At 44.0% G+C, this 18,602-nt stretch overlaps 1 protein-coding gene and 1 long non-coding RNA gene across 2 annotated transcripts; both read right to left on the minus strand.

Moving 5' to 3' along the window:
- Positions 1-357: 357 nt before the first annotated feature.
- LOC119341707 lies at positions 358-3,342 on the minus strand. Its single transcript, XR_005165247.1, has 3 exons — positions 2,880-3,342; positions 2,656-2,760; positions 358-696 (listed from the first exon to the last, which is right to left on the minus strand). It is a non-coding gene; the product is annotated as an uncharacterized LOC119341707 (long non-coding RNA).
- Positions 3,343-4,145: 803 nt separating this feature from the next.
- LOC119341974 (mitogen-activated protein kinase 12-like) lies at positions 4,146-9,256 on the minus strand. Its single transcript, XM_037613821.1, has 11 exons — positions 8,502-9,256; positions 7,009-7,417; positions 6,749-6,876; positions 6,610-6,669; positions 6,066-6,215; positions 5,648-5,803; positions 5,420-5,557; positions 5,256-5,329; positions 5,062-5,163; positions 4,729-4,960; positions 4,146-4,568 (listed from the first exon to the last, which is right to left on the minus strand). Exons 1-11 carry the CDS (start codon positions 8,709-8,711, stop codon positions 4,491-4,493), a joined length of 1,737 nt encoding a protein of 578 aa, XP_037469718.1. The 5' UTR covers positions 8,712-9,256; the 3' UTR covers positions 4,146-4,490.
- Positions 9,257-18,602: the final 9,346 nt, after the last annotated feature.

Here is an 18,602-nt window from a genome sequence, read left to right on the forward strand (position 1 = left end):
ATTTTTGGTTACTTAGGCATCATAGTTAATCATATTACAATGTTGCTAAATAATAGTCATTATTTCTTTGTTATACAATTGCAATGCATACATCTAAAAAAATTAGCTTCTGCTAAATTAAAATGGTATGATATAATTAAAGTTCTTTTCAGACTAATTTTCAGAAATTACAAATTTGGTATAGTGTATATATGTATATTTTTATGTATGTGCATGTGCTCACGTTAATTTTAGTACCATTAAATACCATGATAGAGATTTGTAAAGGGCACACTCTAATAAATATCTTAATGGAGTTTCAAATTTATTATTAAGTAAATCTATTTGTAGAAAACTTCTTTTTCGATAAAGGGCGACTTTATTATCTCAAAATGTAGCATCAAGCGGATACAAAGCATTATGAGTAACACCCGGCCTCTGCATAACTAAGATGCACACAGCCAAATCTAGAAGTCTGACAAAATTCATGAAATAAAAATCGACACACCGGCAACAGTAGAGTCTTTTAGACCGACACTATGCCTATGTCGAAGAAGGTGGTGGCTCGATCCGTAGGTTATTCTGCCACCCATGTTGGGAAAAAACCTCCGTAGCCACCTGCTCCAATCGCGTACACACCATCATGAACAGCGGTTGGTACTCCGGCCGTTGTAGTATAGACCACGTACGTAGCGAGTGCGTACACCGGAAAATAACCTGTAGAGGAGAAGCATTTTTGTCATTAAAAACCAAATCATTTCTACATAGCCAAAGCGACCAAATTAAGGCATACGCTCCCACCCTTATTAGCGTTTTGAACCTATTTGTAATACCGTCCAACCAATGACCAAAAATATTGGCAACACTTGTGGGCGGATACAAATTTGACGCTATTTGGATGACTGACCACGTAGAACGTGCAAACTTGCATTGGAAAAAGAGGTGTTTGATTGTCTCGTCATGAGTACAAAAGGAACACTTCTTACTCCCTCGCCAGTTGCGCCGTGCGAGGTTGTCTTTGGTTAACACAACTCCCCTACGGAGATACCACATGAAGATTTTCACTTTTAGTGGAATTTTAGACTTCCAAATTTTCTTATTATTACTCGTTGGTACCTCAGAATGCGTGAGTGCACGGTACATAGAGTCCATTGTGAAAGACCCTGATGTAGTAAGGTTCCAGCGAAACACATCCCGACCTTGTGTCAGATTAATTGAATCCAGCCGGGATAAAAGATTATGCCATGACACAAGCCGGGGGCCAATCAAATCCCGCCTGAACGAAATATTCGGCGGGGAAGAACCGAGCACGTGCGCAATAGTATTATTCTTATCGCGAACGATGTTATATAAGGCTGGATATTGTTCTCTGAGACTGGCATTGCCTAGCCAGATGTCTTCCCAGAAACGAATCTCCGACCCGTCCTTTATCACGAAAGACCCAAAGCAAAAGAGATGTTTCTTTGCCGCCATTAGGCCAGCCCAAAAGTGCGAGTCGCCAGGTTTCCAATATGCCTGGGATACCGCCTTTTGTAGAAAACTTCTAGAGCATGAAAAATGAATCTTGCAAATTGAGTTTAGTAATAAGTTGATAAAATGTGCATGCTTTGTACTTGTATTTAAAATAGCATCATTATCTTAATCATCGAAGAACACAAAAATGATGTTGATTCTACTTTCGCATACATGCAATTTTATTATTGGATATTCTTGTCTAGAATGCACTTGGTTTGATTTGAGTTTTGTTGTACAAAACAACTCTTGCCGGTTTCTCAAATAGAAAGTTACGCATGAAACTAACACATAGAAATGGAGTTAACATAGATCTCATTTTGACATGCGGGACGTCCATCTCAAAGTGAGGGGGGAAGAGAAATAGAAAGATGGGAGGAGAGGAAGAGAGTAACAGCCTAACTAAACTCAGCTTCTCCAATCGGATTGGTTTGTTCTTACGTGGCATACACTATTGGTATCCGCAAAAAAGGTATACACCATTGGTATGTGGTGTGCACTCAGGCTCCTACAAACTGAGTTTTTTTCCTTTTTTATGTATTCAACAATATTTCAACCGAAATGTATATAATAGTATGGTGGTCACCCATATAATTTAGTATACGGATCCCTCCTCCTCGGGGCCTAGGGCGGTCATCGTGTTTTCCCGGCCTATGGGTCTGCATTGTGTTTGTATCTCTACCAACCCCACTGTGTGTAAAGGTGCCACCGCTACCCGCTCTATAGCCAAATTTCCCTCTCCCACCTCCATTGTCATCGGTATATTCATTATGTGTTAGTTTGTTAGGCTGTTACTCTCCTGTTCAATATGTTTATGTTCATTGCTTTATCAAATTGAAGGTCCTTACTACTTTGGGTGGATAATTTAAAATTTTAATGGATAAACTGGGATGATGATCCACTTCCCATGTGTACATAATTAAACAAATAACATAGTTTTGATATTCAATAACAAAAAAAAATACCAGGATGTCGCAAAGCTCACATCACAATAGTGAGTGACTTAAAATTAATTGTTCCACTTTAAGCTTGATCTTACGAGACTACTGTGGAATTAAGTTTTTGAGGTGCTTAAAGCCTTGCAATTAGGGTGCGAGATAGCCAAACACCCCTTCCTCATCCCATCTAAAGCAAAACTCCAATGAAAGCAAAGGTAGGACTTACTCCCTAGCTCATTCACAGGCGACCGTGTATGCTTCGCTTCCAAGGTCCCTATCGCTCGAAGCTTAGAGTGGATGTTGGCCGATCTCTGTGCTCATTTACCATTTCCTAGATTTGATAAATAGAGGTATGCATTATCGACCAAAATGGAGAATCCTATATAGACCTCTATCTTTGATAGAACATGAATAATGTAGGCGCCGACCACCGAGAGAAAATATACATACATTGCTCTCTTATGGGCAAAGCTATTCAGCACCACTGGTACCCAAGAAAACACATGCCTCAGGTTGGTACCCCGGTTGATACTATCTCATGGTACAGTGATGAGTGTTGGCTGCTTGTTTCCACCTATATCCTAGAATCCAAGCGGTCAGCCCCCAAGTGCAAGGATTCGCAACAAGTGGTAACTCCCACCTCGGTTGAGAACTAAGGTAACAATCCGTAGTGATAACACCCCTAGCATCAATCAACAAACATTGGAAACAAATTAAGACCCACTTGTGCTTCCAATTGTTCTAGTGAGGTGCATATAGAAGTGATTTGGTAAGGTTTCTTGTGGAGAAAATTGGACCAGAGTTCATAGGTTCACTAGTAGCACCTCTCAAAGCAACAACGATAAGTAAAATCTAAGTTTATATATGTGTATTTCCCAATCAAATATTCACGACAAATCAAAATTATGTTGGGATCATCTTATATAGACAGTACAAAAAGTGCATTTGTTAGATACTCTTATTGAGTTTTGATGATTAATGAAAAAACAATTGAGAGGACTATTGTGTTTATCTAGGTTATTTCATGAAGTGTGTCCTCGTGCTATGAGTGGAACATGAATGGTGACCCCTACCTTAACTTTTCAAAGTGAAGTCTACCTCAAGATTTTAGAACGTAATGCCTAGATTTTTGGTTGATGAATCCAAGATTCGCATCGAGTGCAGGACAACCATACTACCAAGAGGGGCACAAGGAAAGGTACTCTGTGTACCGGTATGATAATCCCTTCCAATACTACCAAGCCCCGGGAGTTTGTTAAACCTTAGAGAGCAAGCCCAGTTTCCACATGTCCTTCACTTTTGCACACATGACCATGAAGAAGTTAAGGGAAAATCGATCAAGTCCTAGGGTTGTCGGTGACCTCGTAGAAGATGTTTTTGCCACCATCTCCGACCATGGCTAGCTTGCCATGTATGGGCAAGAAGAAATGGCCTCTCATTTTCGGGGATCGAAGGAGTGGGCATAGGAAATTATGGGAATAGCATCTAGTGACCGGTATTCCACCTAGCCACACACGACGCTCACCGGTGATTTCTTGCCAATTTAACCATAGCTCCGGAATTGGAGGTCGACGACGCGGAAGAAGGAAGAAACTCACATATGCTAGTCCCTCGCCCCTTGATGCCCTTAATCATCGCAAAAAATTTCAAGTATTTTGGAACAGAGGTAGTACTTTTTTATCCAAACACGGAAGGAAACAAAACTCAACGCCAAGCTGAGTAGACGCGGAGCAGTAACGCTTCTTGATATATTAAGATTAAGAATGTTCGACACAAACAGGACAGTGTTTAGATGCATTGCTCTGTTCGTTACAATCCGGCATAGATGACAGAGAGCAAATCGCAGTGTTACGTTGTGAGCTTGAATGTAAAAATACATCAAAGACAGACAGGGCCAGCTCCTGGGTACAGCAACGATGCTTGGCAGGAACATGCACTCGGCTAAACCAATCTCCAACTTGCAGCGCTCTGCTTCCTTAGGAGTGCACTGCTATGCTATCAGCATCCGGCGTACCTGACAGAAATGCGGCGCCGAGCTCGACTTTCATCGGCGTCCCTGCACTAGGCGTGCATCTTGGAGACCTTCTCGGATAGTCCATCGACGGCCCCTTCCGTTTCCTCAGAGATTGCATCGTCATACTGAACAATAATAGAAACAAAGAGTGGAAATGGAGTCAGTGCTTGAGTTCAACTTGCACCACCATCCTTTCTTATTTGTTGATAGCGTTTGATAGTGCAAAGCTATGCCATGCCTAGTTGTAATAACCAATGAAGAATTCAGGTAGTACAGCACTAGTACCTCTGGCTGTTTATTCGGGTTGACAACGACACACTTGGAAGCACTAATGCTCGCGCTCTTGAGGTAGGTCCGCGAGCTTAAGCTAGTTGGGCTCAGACCATTCGGGCCAACACTGGGTGCATCCTGTGACTTTTGAGGGCTCACTGCGCCATGGGCATCAGGCTCTGCACTCATCTCCTGATCACTAATATGCTGTTCATTATTACCGTCGTTCGACGCACCTACTCTCTGCCTGTTGCACACAAGTCAATGCAGAACTCAGCACTGATTAACCGAGATCAGAGTAAGAAACTCGGTACTTCTAATTTCTGATGACTGCGGTGTTATATGTACCTTGGTAAAGAGGCATGCTTTCTTTGCAGCGGGGAACCTCGTTCTCCTTTGCTGTAATGCTCCTCCAGGTGTGCAAACTGCCGTTTAAAGCGGTCAACACCACTGCAGCATCATAACAGCCCATATAAATATATGTTAGCTGCGTATTAGTCCGATAACTTGCATCATAGTTAAAGCAAGTCCGCGTTGCACACCTTGGATAGAGGAAGCTAATCTGGTCTCCACCTTTCATGTATTCCTCCAGCATCTGTGGATGGTACTCCAAAATCTGTTTGTTCTCATAACAAATAATCAATTATCGAGAGACATAAAATATATTATTAACACAAAATAGGGAACCCAAACTATGCCTCCTTACCTCTCGATAAATCAATTCCCTAACATCATCTTTTGTCACCTTTCGTCTCTCAAACTCAAACTCAAGTTTCGAAATTGGATGCCTTGAAGGCTCGCGCTCCACATTGGCAAGAGATGCAAAATATGGGTCTGCTAAAGCCTGAAGAATTACGGACACAGCAAAATTATAGCATATCAAAGATACATATATGTGTTTGTGAAACTGTTAAACAAATGTAGAAGAGTTTACCTCTTCAGCTGAAGGACGGTCTTTAGGATCAAATGCAAGTAAACGACCCAGTAGGCGAACCGCCAATGGATCAGCATTAGGAAATTTCTGAGTCAAGGGTACAGGGTGTTTTTTTCGCATGCAACTTAAGTACCTCCTGGCCTTCTCATTTCGAATCTGCAATGGTCATAGACAGCTCTAAGTTATTAATCCTGTAACCTAATGCACCATTGCAAAATTTGCAGCTAAAAGGCCAGCATATATCACAAAAAATATAACTAGATGGAATCTGGGGAATTGCTCTAGCAGCCTACAATGCATTTTACTTAAGGGCACAGCACGAATGAGATGCATTGTTTCATCTTGTTAGTGAAATGAATCACGTTGAAGTACCTTGTGAGTGAATGAAGCAAAAATAAGGGACAGGGAACAAACATACCCGAGATAAGGTTTCTGATGATGGAGTTCCAAGAAGATCTGTTATTATATCTAACTGGTGTACGACATTCTTCCCAGGAAAGAGTGGCCGTCCAGTGAGAAGCTCGGCAAATATGCATCCAATACTCCAAATATCAATAGCAGGAGTGTACTGCACAAAAATGGGCTCTTATCAGAATGATGGGACGAATCTGACACTTGCAAAGAGAGTATACTAAGTCTCTACATGAATTTTACTAGTCTAATTTTAAACTGATTTAGTTAGTTTGCAGCTTGTTTTGACAGGAGAACTGGGTGTATGCACAATTACAATGAGAAATAACAACAAAAACTTGTTGTACTGTTTAATCCTCAATTTTGTGTACTTTACTTAGTACAGGCTGTAGATTACAGAGTTTTTTAAGAAAAATAAAAATAGCAATAGGGATCTATAAATGTAACACAATACATATATCACAAATATAAAGACAGCATCTGCACATATTGTGCTCCAAAAGCAATCTTGCTTGGATGAGACTTCATGAGTTCAGGAGTGAAGAACTCACTTTCGAGAAAAAGGAGCCACATAATTCAGGGGCCCTGTACCACCTTGTTGCTACATAATCCTTCACAAAGAAAAACAATGCAAAAAGTAAGAAATTATAGTAAAATGTGAATTATGACATACAATGACAAGCTCCTTACCGTCCAAAATATAGCTGAAGGAGCATCATTAAATGATACACGCGCAAGTCCAAAGTCACAAATTTTCAGTTTGCAGTCTGCGTTGGCCAGTATATTCTTGGGCTTCAGATCGCGATGAAATACATTAGCTGTGCCAAGATAAACAGCAAAATATGTCAGAAATATGAACAGAAGTCCAATCACAATTTGGTAAATCAACTCAAAGATTGTGCTAATAAATGGGCTAGCAGATCCATGGAGATTAGCATTCATTGACTTACCCCCATGGATGTACTTGAGAGCGCGGAGAAGCTGGTAAAGGAAAAACTGGTAATGCTCAGCTGTGAGGTCATCATTCGCTCTGATGACCTGATGGAGATCTGACTCCATCAGCTCGAAAACAACATATATATCTTGGAACTCCCTCCGAGAAGGGGGGAGCATTATGTGCTTGATCTCTACCACGTCTGGATGACGTAGCAGCCGAAGGAGCTTGACCTCGCGGAGGATGCGTGTGGCATCCGAGACGTGCTCAAACACGTCATTGATCTTCTTAATCGCAACCCGCTCGCCGGTGCGGGTATCTATTGCAGCAGCAACTACTCCATAACTCCCCTTGCCAACAACTTCTTGGATTTGGTACTGGCTCGCCTCTCCATACTCTGTGAAGAATTCTTTCTCCATTATGTTCTACAAGACCAGAATCCACAATAGCAAGTTAAAGCCAGTTACTCATGTATGGAACATTTTGGATTGAAGAAACTGAAGAATGAATTCAGAATTGTGTTAAAGTACTATATTTAGTAGTGAAATAACCTAAGGTTCCTTCAATAGTTGATCAGTAAAAGCAATTCGACGGGAAAGCGAATGCCATACGTAAACGCAGAAGCTTATAAATGCATTTGGTTATAAAATACATTATCTTCACCTAGAATTTATCATGACCAAATATCTTTTTTTTAACAATGTGGATCCTCAATCCCATTAGACCGGTCCCAGTCCCCAGGTCGTTGGGCTCCTATAACACAAAGCTCGAACCCCGAAAGGGAAAAAGTCTAGCCCAGTAGGTGAAGGACTATTCTCAGCAATCAGCAATCAGGGAAATGGTCAGGTTTACTGAGAAACTAAGGAAGCAGCCACCATGGTGCAAGAGTGAGGTGGACATGAGCAGTTGAGCACGAGGTCCAGACCATGTCAACCTAACTGATCAGTAGCCGATTTAGTCGCTGTAGAACCAAGTGGACAAATTGGACATTAGGAGCCCCTTCGGATAAGTGCTATACGGATGCTGAAAGCAACCGTAGTAGTTGAAAATCAACAAAAAAAAGTGTGAAGAGAAGCCCAAAAGGGCACCAGCTTTATCCAGCAGATGCTCAAGCTACGCATCTCTGAAGAAACAGGATTCGGTTTTGCATAACATTTTCCAAGATCAGTCAAGCGGCAGATCGATCGGTAACTCGATCGCAAGCAGTGGCGCCTACGCCGTATCGAACCGAGAAATTGGATCGACGAATCAAGCTCACCTGCCGAGCTGCCGTGTCAACTACTAGTAATAGTAAAAGAAAAGAAAAGAAAAAGAACAGGCAAGCTAGTATTGTACGGTAGTGGCGTATCTGAGCTAAGCAGGTGCCGCAAAGATCCGGTCTTGGCTAAGAACTCGTCGTGACGACGAATCGAGGGTCACGCAAAAATGGAGATAGCATCTACCAGAAGCTCCCGCCCACCAGACTGAAGCATCGATAAGCAGCAGAGAGCATCAGAATACTGCCCTCACCTTCTTGTGGCTCTCGACGGGGAGCGGCATCTTGCGCTTGGGGACGCGGATGGGGCGGAGGCCCACGAGATCCAGGTCCTCGACGGCCTCGACGTCGGAGGAGTCCTCGCCGGCGGAAGACTGGTTGGAGCTGCCGAGCACGGAGCCGGAGGGCGTGCGGCGGTGGAACAAGCGGCGGAAGCCGTCGACGATGCCGTTCCCTCCTCCCATGTATCCCCTCCCTACCCCTGCGGCATTGGCTAGCTGCTAGCCGCCTCCTCCAGCCACAGCCCACAGCTCCTCCTCCTCCTACTACTACTACTCTTCTCGCCTCCCCCTTCCGCCGCCACTCACTGGCTCGAGATGGAGTGCTCGGCCGCTATCTCCGGCGGTGTCGTCGGCGGTGAGGATGGATGGACGGATGGATTGGATGCGGGGCGCAAACGGCGGGGTCTGCTCTTATACTGCCCGGCGTGATTTGGGGGCGGGGCGGAAGGAATTTTCTCTCCTTTTTCGGCCCTCGGCTCTGCGTTTTTTTGCCGTGCGGGTGACAGATACAAGCTGTCACAGCACACGCTCGCTCACACACGGTGTGTGTTGACGAAGGCAAACAAACCGCGCGGCGCGTACTCGGAGGAGGGAAAGAGGATTGACCGGCTTGCCGTTGCCGGGAAGGATCGCGGGCGCCGTATGGGTGGTGGTGCCGGAATTCCGGTACAGCTGTGGTCTTTCTGGGCGAGCCAGACACGCAGCCCCGGAGTCCACTGTCGTCTAGGGCGTAGGGGCTTGTCTGCTGGCCATGGAAAATGTGGCGTGGGGGAGCCTGAAATGTACCGTCTTTGTTCGGCCGCCGGCGAGCACTGGCCGTCTCGGGCATCTTTGGGTCGCACGGTTTTCACAAGTTAATCTAGTAAAAAAAAAGTTGTCATCAAGTTCAAGACTAGAATTTTTAGCCGGCGATTTATTCACATTATTTTTCTTTTGAGGAATTCCATGCACTCTCAGTCTCATACTAGTCACAATGGGTAGTAACTTAGACTAGTAACATATGCCCCTATTTCCTCATTTATTAGGAGCTTGTCTGCATGTTACTAGTCTATGTTACTATCTCTATAGTGAGAGTAACATATGTGTGGTGTAATGCAACACTTCATTTATTAGGTTGTAGACTCATCTTGTCTTGATATGTGTAATGTTACAGTAACCAACTATGTTACCACATGCCCCTATTTCCTCATTAATTACTTGCCACATCATCTATTTTGCATTGAGACGTGTGTTATTGCCACCTATGTTACTCCCACTGTGGGTAGTTTCACTGTCTCCCTCGGTATGTTCATGTCCCTCTCTCAATCGCTCTCTCTTTTAATTCCTCAAAGTTTTCAAGTATTAATTTCCATTGCACTATCAAATTCACTATATTAAATTGCATTGTGTTTTCAGAAAATGCTAGGTCGTGACTCATGGATAGTACCATGTTTTCTTCCTAATGTTGTTATTTTGAAGTCTATCATGTAAATAAGCACAAAGTCAATGACCAATCATTGTTTTTTTTAAACAGAGACAAAAGCTTTGCCTCATCTCATTAATTAAGGAGTCAGACATAGTTTTAAAAATTACAGGACCACCCAGGTCCAAGAAAAAACTGGGATCACTCTCCCAAAATTAAGTTTCCCAACAATCTAGCCCCAGCGATAACCCAAGTCTTCGCCTCATCCTTAATCGTCGCGACCACCCCAGAAGGAAGTGATGCTTTGGAGCGAAAGACCCTAGCGTTCCTTTCGTTTCAAATTTCCCAGCATATGAGCATCTGCAGAGAGATGTTGGCCTTCGTGGAGTTCCTTTGCATGCCATCATTTGAGGTCCACCATTGCTTGAAAGCCTGGAGATTACTCCAACCTGGAGTGGCCGATTGTAATCCTAACCAGTCGAAGACCATGTTCCAAACTCTAAGAGTGTAAGGACATTTGAACATGAGATGAGCAGCAGATTCCGGTTCCCTTTTGCAGAGTCGACAGGGACCGCAGTTTGGCCAACCTCTGCGAAACAATCTGTCAGATGTCCATATTGTATCTTGAATAATGAGCCAAAAAAGAACTGGTTGAATGTTTAGTGCATCTTCAACGGCAGCCCGCAATTTTTTTTCACATCTGTCCGCTGATAGGAGGGACAAGTCCACGGACATGATGCGGGAGGCCGCCATCCAACCGTAGCCGCATACATTTTAACAACAGTTTAAACCAACCGAACGAATTTCGTTCAAACACGGCTTGATTTCATATAAACATGACGGATTTCATTACATTTACATCAACTAAGCGGTGATAGTCCGACTCTGGAGGTATAATTAATACCTAATGTAAATGGTCGCCGGCGTCCATTTCCCGTGTCTGGCCATGAGCCATGAGAACTGAAGCTTCTCCTTCTCCATCTCTGCCTCCACATCGCCGCCAAGCGACTAATCGGGCGCCGATGTTGAGCCCACCAAGCTTGTCGGTGATGGTGGCCTTCCTAGGACACGAGAAGCGGCGACCTACCGTTCACTACTCTTTCTCGCTGCGGTGGCGCCCGCAGACGTGCCGGCTTCGTGGTCGTGATGGCGGGGCGCGGCCTCGGTGTTGTCCTCCTCCTCCTCGTCAGTCTCGCCGAACACCGCCTCGCCCACCTCGTCGCACTCCTTGTAGGAGGATCTCGCAGGCGGGGCGGTAGGACTCGAGCAACGCCTGCTGCTACATCAGGTCCACGTCGGGAACGATGATGTCTACTACGCAACCTTCTTCTTGTAGACTCGTGTTGGGCCTCCAAGCGCAAATTTTTGTAAGACAGTAGGAAATTTCCCTCAAGTGGATGACCTAAGGTTTATCAATCCGTGGGAGGCGTAGGATGGGGTCTCTCTCAAACAACCCTGCAACCAAATAACAAAGAGTCTCTTGTGTCCCCAACACACCCAATACAATGGTAAATTGTATACGTGCACTAGTTCGGCGAAGAGATGGTGATACCAGTGCAATATGGATGGTAGATACAGGTTTTTGTAATATTAAAAATATAAAAACAGCAAGGTAGCAAGTAACAAAAGTGAGCGAAAACGGTATTGCAAAGCTTGGAAACAAGGCCTAGGGTTCATACTTTCACTAGTGCAAGTTCTCTCAACAATGATAACATAATTGGATCATATAACAATCCCTCAATGTGCAACAAAGAGTCACTCCAAAGTCACTAATAGCGAAGAACAAACGAAGAGATTACTGTAGGGTACGAAACCACCTCAAAGTTATTCTTTCTGGTCGATCTATTGGGCTATTCCTATAAGTGTCACAAATAGCCCTAGAGTTCGTACTAAAATAACACCTTAAGACACACATCAATTAAAACCCTAATGTCACCTAGATACTCCAATATCACCACAAGTATCTGCGGGTTTGATTATACGATATGCATCACACAATCTCATATTCATCTATTTAAACCAACACAAAGAACTTCAAAGAGTGCCCCAAAGTTTCTACCGGAGAGTCAAGACGAAAATGTGTGCCAACCCCTATGCATAAGTTCACAAGGTCACAGAACCCACAAGTTGATCACCAAAACATATATTCAAGTGGATCATGTGAATATCCCATTGTCACCACAGATAAGCACATGCAAGACATACATCAAGTGTTCTCAAATCCTTAAAGACTCAATCTGATAAGATAACTTCAAAGGGAAAACTCAATCCATTACAAGAAGGTAGAGGGGGAGAAACATCATAAGATCCAACTATAATAACAAAGCTCGCGGTACATCAAGATCATGCCAAATCAAGAACACGAGAGAGAGAGAGAGAGAAAGAGAGAGAGGTAGATAGAGAGAGAGAGAGAGAGAGAGAGATAACACATAGCTACTGGTACATACCCTCGGCCCCGAGGGTGAACTACTCCCTCCTCGTGACGGAGAGCACCGGGATGATGAAGATGGCCACTGGTGATGGATTCCCCCTCCAGCAGGGTGCCGGAACAGGGTCTCGAGAGGTTTATCGTGGCTATAGAGGCTTGCGGTGGCGGAACTCCCGATCTAGGTTTATTTCTGGGCATTTCTATATTTATAGGAATTTTTGGCGTCCAGATCAAGTCAGGGGGTCCACGAGTCAACGACAAGACAGGGGGCGCGCCCTCCACCTTGTGGATGACTCGGGACTCTTCTGGCCCAACTCTTTTGTTTCGGGGGCTTCTTCTGGTCCATAAAAAATCACCGTAAATTTTCAGCTCGTTTGGACTCCATTTGGTATTCCTTTTCCGTAAAACTGAAAAACAAGGAAAAAACAGAAACTGGCGTCGGTGTCAAAACCGGCAGATCTCAAGTAGGGGGGCCCAAGTTGTGAGTCTAAGGATCAATGGTAACAAGGGACAATGGGGACACGATGTTTACCCAGGTTCGGGCCCTCTTAAAGGAGGTAAAACCATACGTCCTGCTTGATTGTATTCGATGAGTATAGGGTTACAAGAGTTGATATACCTCGAGATTGTAATGACTAAACCCTAGTTGTCTAGCCTATGATTATTCTGATAGTCTCCATGGACTAAAACCCTTTGGTTTATATATACACCGGAGGGGCCTAGGGTTGTACAGAGTCAGTTTACAAGGGAAAGAAATAGTACATCCGGACACCAATCTTGCCGTCCACGCATATAGGAGTCCTACCCGGACATGGGGGATGGTCTTCTGCTTTATCTTCACGGCCCATCAGTCCGGCCCATATCAAATAGACCGGACACCCGAGGACCCCCTAATCCAGGACTCCCTCAGTAGCCCTTGAACCAGTCTTCGATGATGATGTGTTTGGCGCTTGGATTGTCTTCGGCATTGCAAGGTGGGTTCCTTCTCCTGAATATTTTAAGTTAGCTTCTCGTGAAAAGGAACTCTGTTCGGCTTTGCATAATCGATACAACCCTTAGCCACAAAGGCAAGATGTCAAAACAGGAACAATGTCTTTTACTAACAACTTTTTTTGGCGAAGCATCACACTTGACTGTTTAACATTTCAAACCATTTTCATGCCTCTCGTTTCACGTTTTGACGCTTAGCCTCCATTGGCACGTCTTGTAAAAATAGAGATCATGCCCTCCCATTACGGGATTCTCATCAATATGGTTTGGGTAAACCAACCGTGCCTTACACACGATCTCGTTGGGAACAGGCAAGGTTTATGGCTTGAGAGGGGGACGGGTGGCATTTTCACCGTCTATAAGAGGATAAAGATCCTTCCTTTTCCCCATGCCTTCCTCTAGATTCTGTCTTCCAACCTCCAAGCTCTAGCGCCCCAAAACTCTGATCTTTCCCACCGCCACCACCCTCCCTAGCAATGCCCGTGTCAGGTTCCAAGGGCAAATGGGAGGCCTCCTCCATCATCGAAAAGGACGTCAAGGATCTCCGGAGCGTGGGCTATCTGTCTGGGGATATCGCGCATAGGCTCCCTGACAAAGATCAGGTTGTCCCTACTCTGGGGCCTGGTGAGAGGGTTGTGTTCATCCCCCATTTCCTCCGAGGGCTAGGGTTTCCCCTCCACCTGAAAGGATCGAAAAGAGGTGTCTAGAGGGGGGGGGGGTGATTAGACCCTCAACAAACAAAGTTGGCAATTTTGAAGTTTTTCTAGTTGAGGTGGAGGTTAACACAATTTTAAGCATACACAATACAATTCAAGAAAGCATGCAAAGAGTATATGAGCAGCGGAAAGTAGAGCATGCAACTTGCAAGAAAGTAAAGGGATGGGATTGGAGTGTGCAAACGCAATTTGAGACATGGAGATTTTTGGCGTGGTTCCGATAGGTGGTGCTATCGTACATCCACATTGATGGAGACTACAACCCATGGAGGGTAACGGTTGCGCGAGTCCATGGAGGGCTCCACCCACAAAGGGTCCACGAAGAAGCAACATTGTCTATCCCATCATGGCCATCGCCCACGAAGGACTTGCCTCACTAGGGGGATCTCCATGGAGTAGGCGATCTCCTTGCCCTTACAAACTCCTTGGTTCAACTCCACAATCTTGACGGAGGCTCCCAAGTGACACCTAACCAATCTAGGAGACACCACTCTCCAAAAGGTAATAGATGGTGATAAACTCCTTGCTCTTGTGCTTCAAATGATAGTCTCCCCAACACTCAACTCTCTCACACAGATTTGGCTATGGTGGAAAGATGATTTGAGTGGAAAGCAACTTGGGGAAGGCTAGAGATCAAGATTCATATGGTAGGATTGGAATATCTTGGCCTCAACACATGAGTAGGTGGTTCTCTCTTAGAAAATGAGTAGTGAAACTGTAGGTTTGTTCTGATGGCTCTCTCCACGAATGAAGAGTAGGTGGAGGGGTATATATAGCCTCCACAAAAAATCTAGCCGTTACACAAAGATTCCCAAACTCGGTGGGACCAATCGACAAACTCGGTCGGACCGATTTAGTTCAAAATGTGAACGTTAGGATTTTCGATGGGACCGATATAGTCATCTCGGTGGGACCAATGTGCAGGGGTTAGGGTAAAGCCACAACTCGGTTTGACCGATTACTCAAACTCGGTGAGACTGATTTGGGTAATAAGTAAACAGAGGATTGGTCAAGCAAACTCAGTGGGACCGACTGCACCAACTCGGTTAGACCGAAAATGTTGCACCAGATCACAGAGAGATTGCAAGCTCATCTCGGTGAGACCGAGATCCCATCGGTGAGAACGAAGTGACTAGGGTTTGGCAGTGGTTGAATATGATGAAACTCGGTGGCGCCGGATAGACAAAGTTGGTGGGGCCGAGTTTGACATTTAGGTTTTGGACATATGTGGATGTGAGAAAGTGGCTGAGGGTTTTGGAGCATATGTCACGCCCAATATGCGACCCTATCCTAAAGGAACCCGAAGGCCCCCCCAAGGATAGAAGCGCATATTGAAGACGCTTTTGCAAGGTGGATATCATTACATCGTACCATTACATAATAGTTGGGGATACATACAAGAGGCATACAATGCCACACGAATACAACATCATCATACACAAGAGCAACATCCGACTACGGATGAAACACAAACAGAAACTCAAACGACATCCACCCTGCTAGCCCAGGCTGCCGACCAGGAACCTATCCCCTGATCAAAGAAGAAGTAGAAGAAGAACTCCAAAACAAGCAGCATCGCTCTCGCGTCATGATCATCGCATAACCTGCACCTGCAACTGTTGTTGTAGTAATTTGTGAGCCATGAGGACTCAGCAATCCCATTACCATGGGTATCAAGACTAGCAAAGCTTAATAGGAATGGAAAGGATAAGTGGTGAGGTTGCAGCAGCGACTAAGCATATATGGTGGCTAACATACGCAAATAAGAGTGAGAAGAGAAGCGAAGCAACGGTCGAGAAGCTAGAAGTGATCAAGGGGTGATCCTGAAACTACTTGCGATCAAACATAACACAAACCGTGTTCACTTCTCGACCCACTCGAAAAGAGACCAACATAGTTACATACACGGTTGGGTATTTTAATCAAGTTCTCTACAACCGGACATTAACAAATTCCCATCTGCCACATAACCGCGGGCACGACTTTCGAAAGTTTAAACCCTGCAGGGGTGTCCCAACTTAGCCCATTATAAGCTCTCACGACCAACGAAGGATATTCCTTCTCCTGGGAAGACCCGATCAGTCTTGGAATCCCGGTTACAAGACATTTCAACAATGGTAAAACAAGATAAGCAAGACCACCCGACTGTGCCGACAAATCCCGATAGGAGCTGCACATATCTCGTTCTCAGGACACACCGGATAAGCTAAGCGTACAAGTACCAACATAACCCAAGTTGCCAAGGGACGGCCCCGCATGGTGCTCTAGTTTGGACCAACACTCAGAGGAGCACTGACCCGGGGGGGTAAAAATGAAGATGACCCTTGAGTCTGCAGAACCCAAGGGAAAAAGGCTTAGTTGGCAAATGTTAAAACCAAGGTTGGGCCTTGCTGGTGGATTTTTATTCAAAGCAAACTGTCAAGGGGGTCCCATACACCCGGCCGCGTAAGGAACGCAAAATCAAGGAACATAACACCAGTATGACGGAAACTAAGGCGGCAAGAGTGGAACAAAACACCAGGCATAAGGCCGAGACTTCCACCCTTTACCAAGTATATAGATGCATTAATTAAATAAGAGATATTGTGATATCCCATCATAACCCTGTCCATCACGGAGCAATCTTTGACTTCACCTGCAACTAACAATGCTATAAGAGGGGCTGAGCAAAGCGGTAACATAGCCAAGTAATGGTTTTCTAGGAAGGGTGAAAAAGGTTAGAGACTGACATGGCAGTTTGGGAGGCTTGGTAAACAAGAGATAGGTAGCGCAGCATAGCGATAGAACGAAGCAACTAGCATAGCAATGATAGTAGTGAGATCCAGGGTGACGGTCAACTTGCCTGAAATCCCGCAAGGAAGAAGAACGAGTCCATGAAGAAGACGAACGGATGAAGCCGAACCAAGCGTAGACGAACAAATCCTCATGATCGCAATGAAACAGGAACTAACGAGAAGGAGCACAACCGGAAAGAAGCAAACAACAAGGTAAACACACAACACATAGACATGGCATGATGCTCAACCAAGTATGATGCATGAAAAAGGCTAGATGAGGCTACTCATGGCAAGAGATGATGCAAACAAGAACAACACATCAAAGCAAGTTTAAATGAGGCCGGAAACAACATATAACAACTCCGGTAAGTCCTCATATGCAAATTTCGAAATAGGTCCAGATCTGAATAGATCTTATGTTCAAGTTGTTAAACAGCAAGTTAAAATGCACCAAGATGATCTACACGAAATTCTAGTCAAGTTACATATAAATTTCATTTAATTCGGAGCTACGGCCTATAAGATATGAGCAAAACAAGTTAAACATGGCATTGATGCAAAATGCATTCAAACATCAAGCAAACACTCTCAAAACATGGATGCATCATTATAAGATGAAACTACATGCAAACCTAAGCAAGTTTCATATAGAGCATGCTCAAAACGGAGCAAACGGTGCAACACATACACTGCAAACAAGATATAACAACAATCTGCCCAAAATAGCAAGTAGGCACTTTGCAAACATCAAAACAACAAGCTATAGGAAACTTATGAGCACAAACTTGACATGCACTTCACGTACAGATAATATACTTCGAATATCATTAAAGGTTCAGGTTCATAGGCATCAAGATTAAACCAATATGATCAATGCAAAATGCAACTTAATGACATAGCAGCATATGCATGAGCAGAGTTAATATGATGGAAACTTGAGAGCAAGAAAGAGACAAGCTACAACAAGAAAACATAGAAACCAAGGGAATGGCATCACAGTACACATAACAAAGAGCAAATGACATCATGTCATCATAAACATATGGCTCATGGATTAGTGGGAAACAACATGACAAGATTGAATGTTGAAATAGTTTCAGCAAGTGTAAAATAACAACATTATGATGACATGTTTGCAAGCATGGAACAGAGGCATATAATCTCCAAAATTAGCAAGCACGACATGTTAACAAAGTACTCATAGCATTCTACAATTCATGTAACTGGAGCATCTCCAGAATAGGCATGGATCACTTAATAACAAGCTCACAACAATGCATCATGAAGTTAACAGAAATCTGGAACATTATATAAGCATGTTCATGGCAATGAAAACATATGCTACTGGACATATATAAGGCATCAAGAGGCATGACATGATAGAGCATAGCATATACAACAAAACATCTCAACTAAGCATCTCCAGATTATGCACAGATTAATTGGTAGCATCAAGCAAACATGGCAACATGATATAGCAGTTTCAGCATTGACAGAAAGTTAACAGCAAGTGGCCCACTTCACAAGCCTGATGCACTCACTACAGGGCATACAAAAATACATGGATTGAACCCCTGTAAATATGGCATAAAAATACTCCTAAATTTTGTAGACATCATGCCCATAGGATGCACACACAAAATCCAACAAAAATGACAAATCAGCAAGTTACAGCAGTTTTCAGTAGTTAACAGCAACCTGCACTTTTGCAATAGGGATTAATATATCAAGATGTACCCTAACATGAATTCAAGGCACACC

The sequence above is a fragment of the Triticum dicoccoides genome, chromosome 7B (assembly GCF_002162155.2).
Source record: "Triticum dicoccoides isolate Atlit2015 ecotype Zavitan chromosome 7B, WEW_v2.0, whole genome shotgun sequence".
NCBI lineage: Eukaryota > Viridiplantae > Streptophyta > Magnoliopsida > Poales > Poaceae > Triticum > Triticum dicoccoides.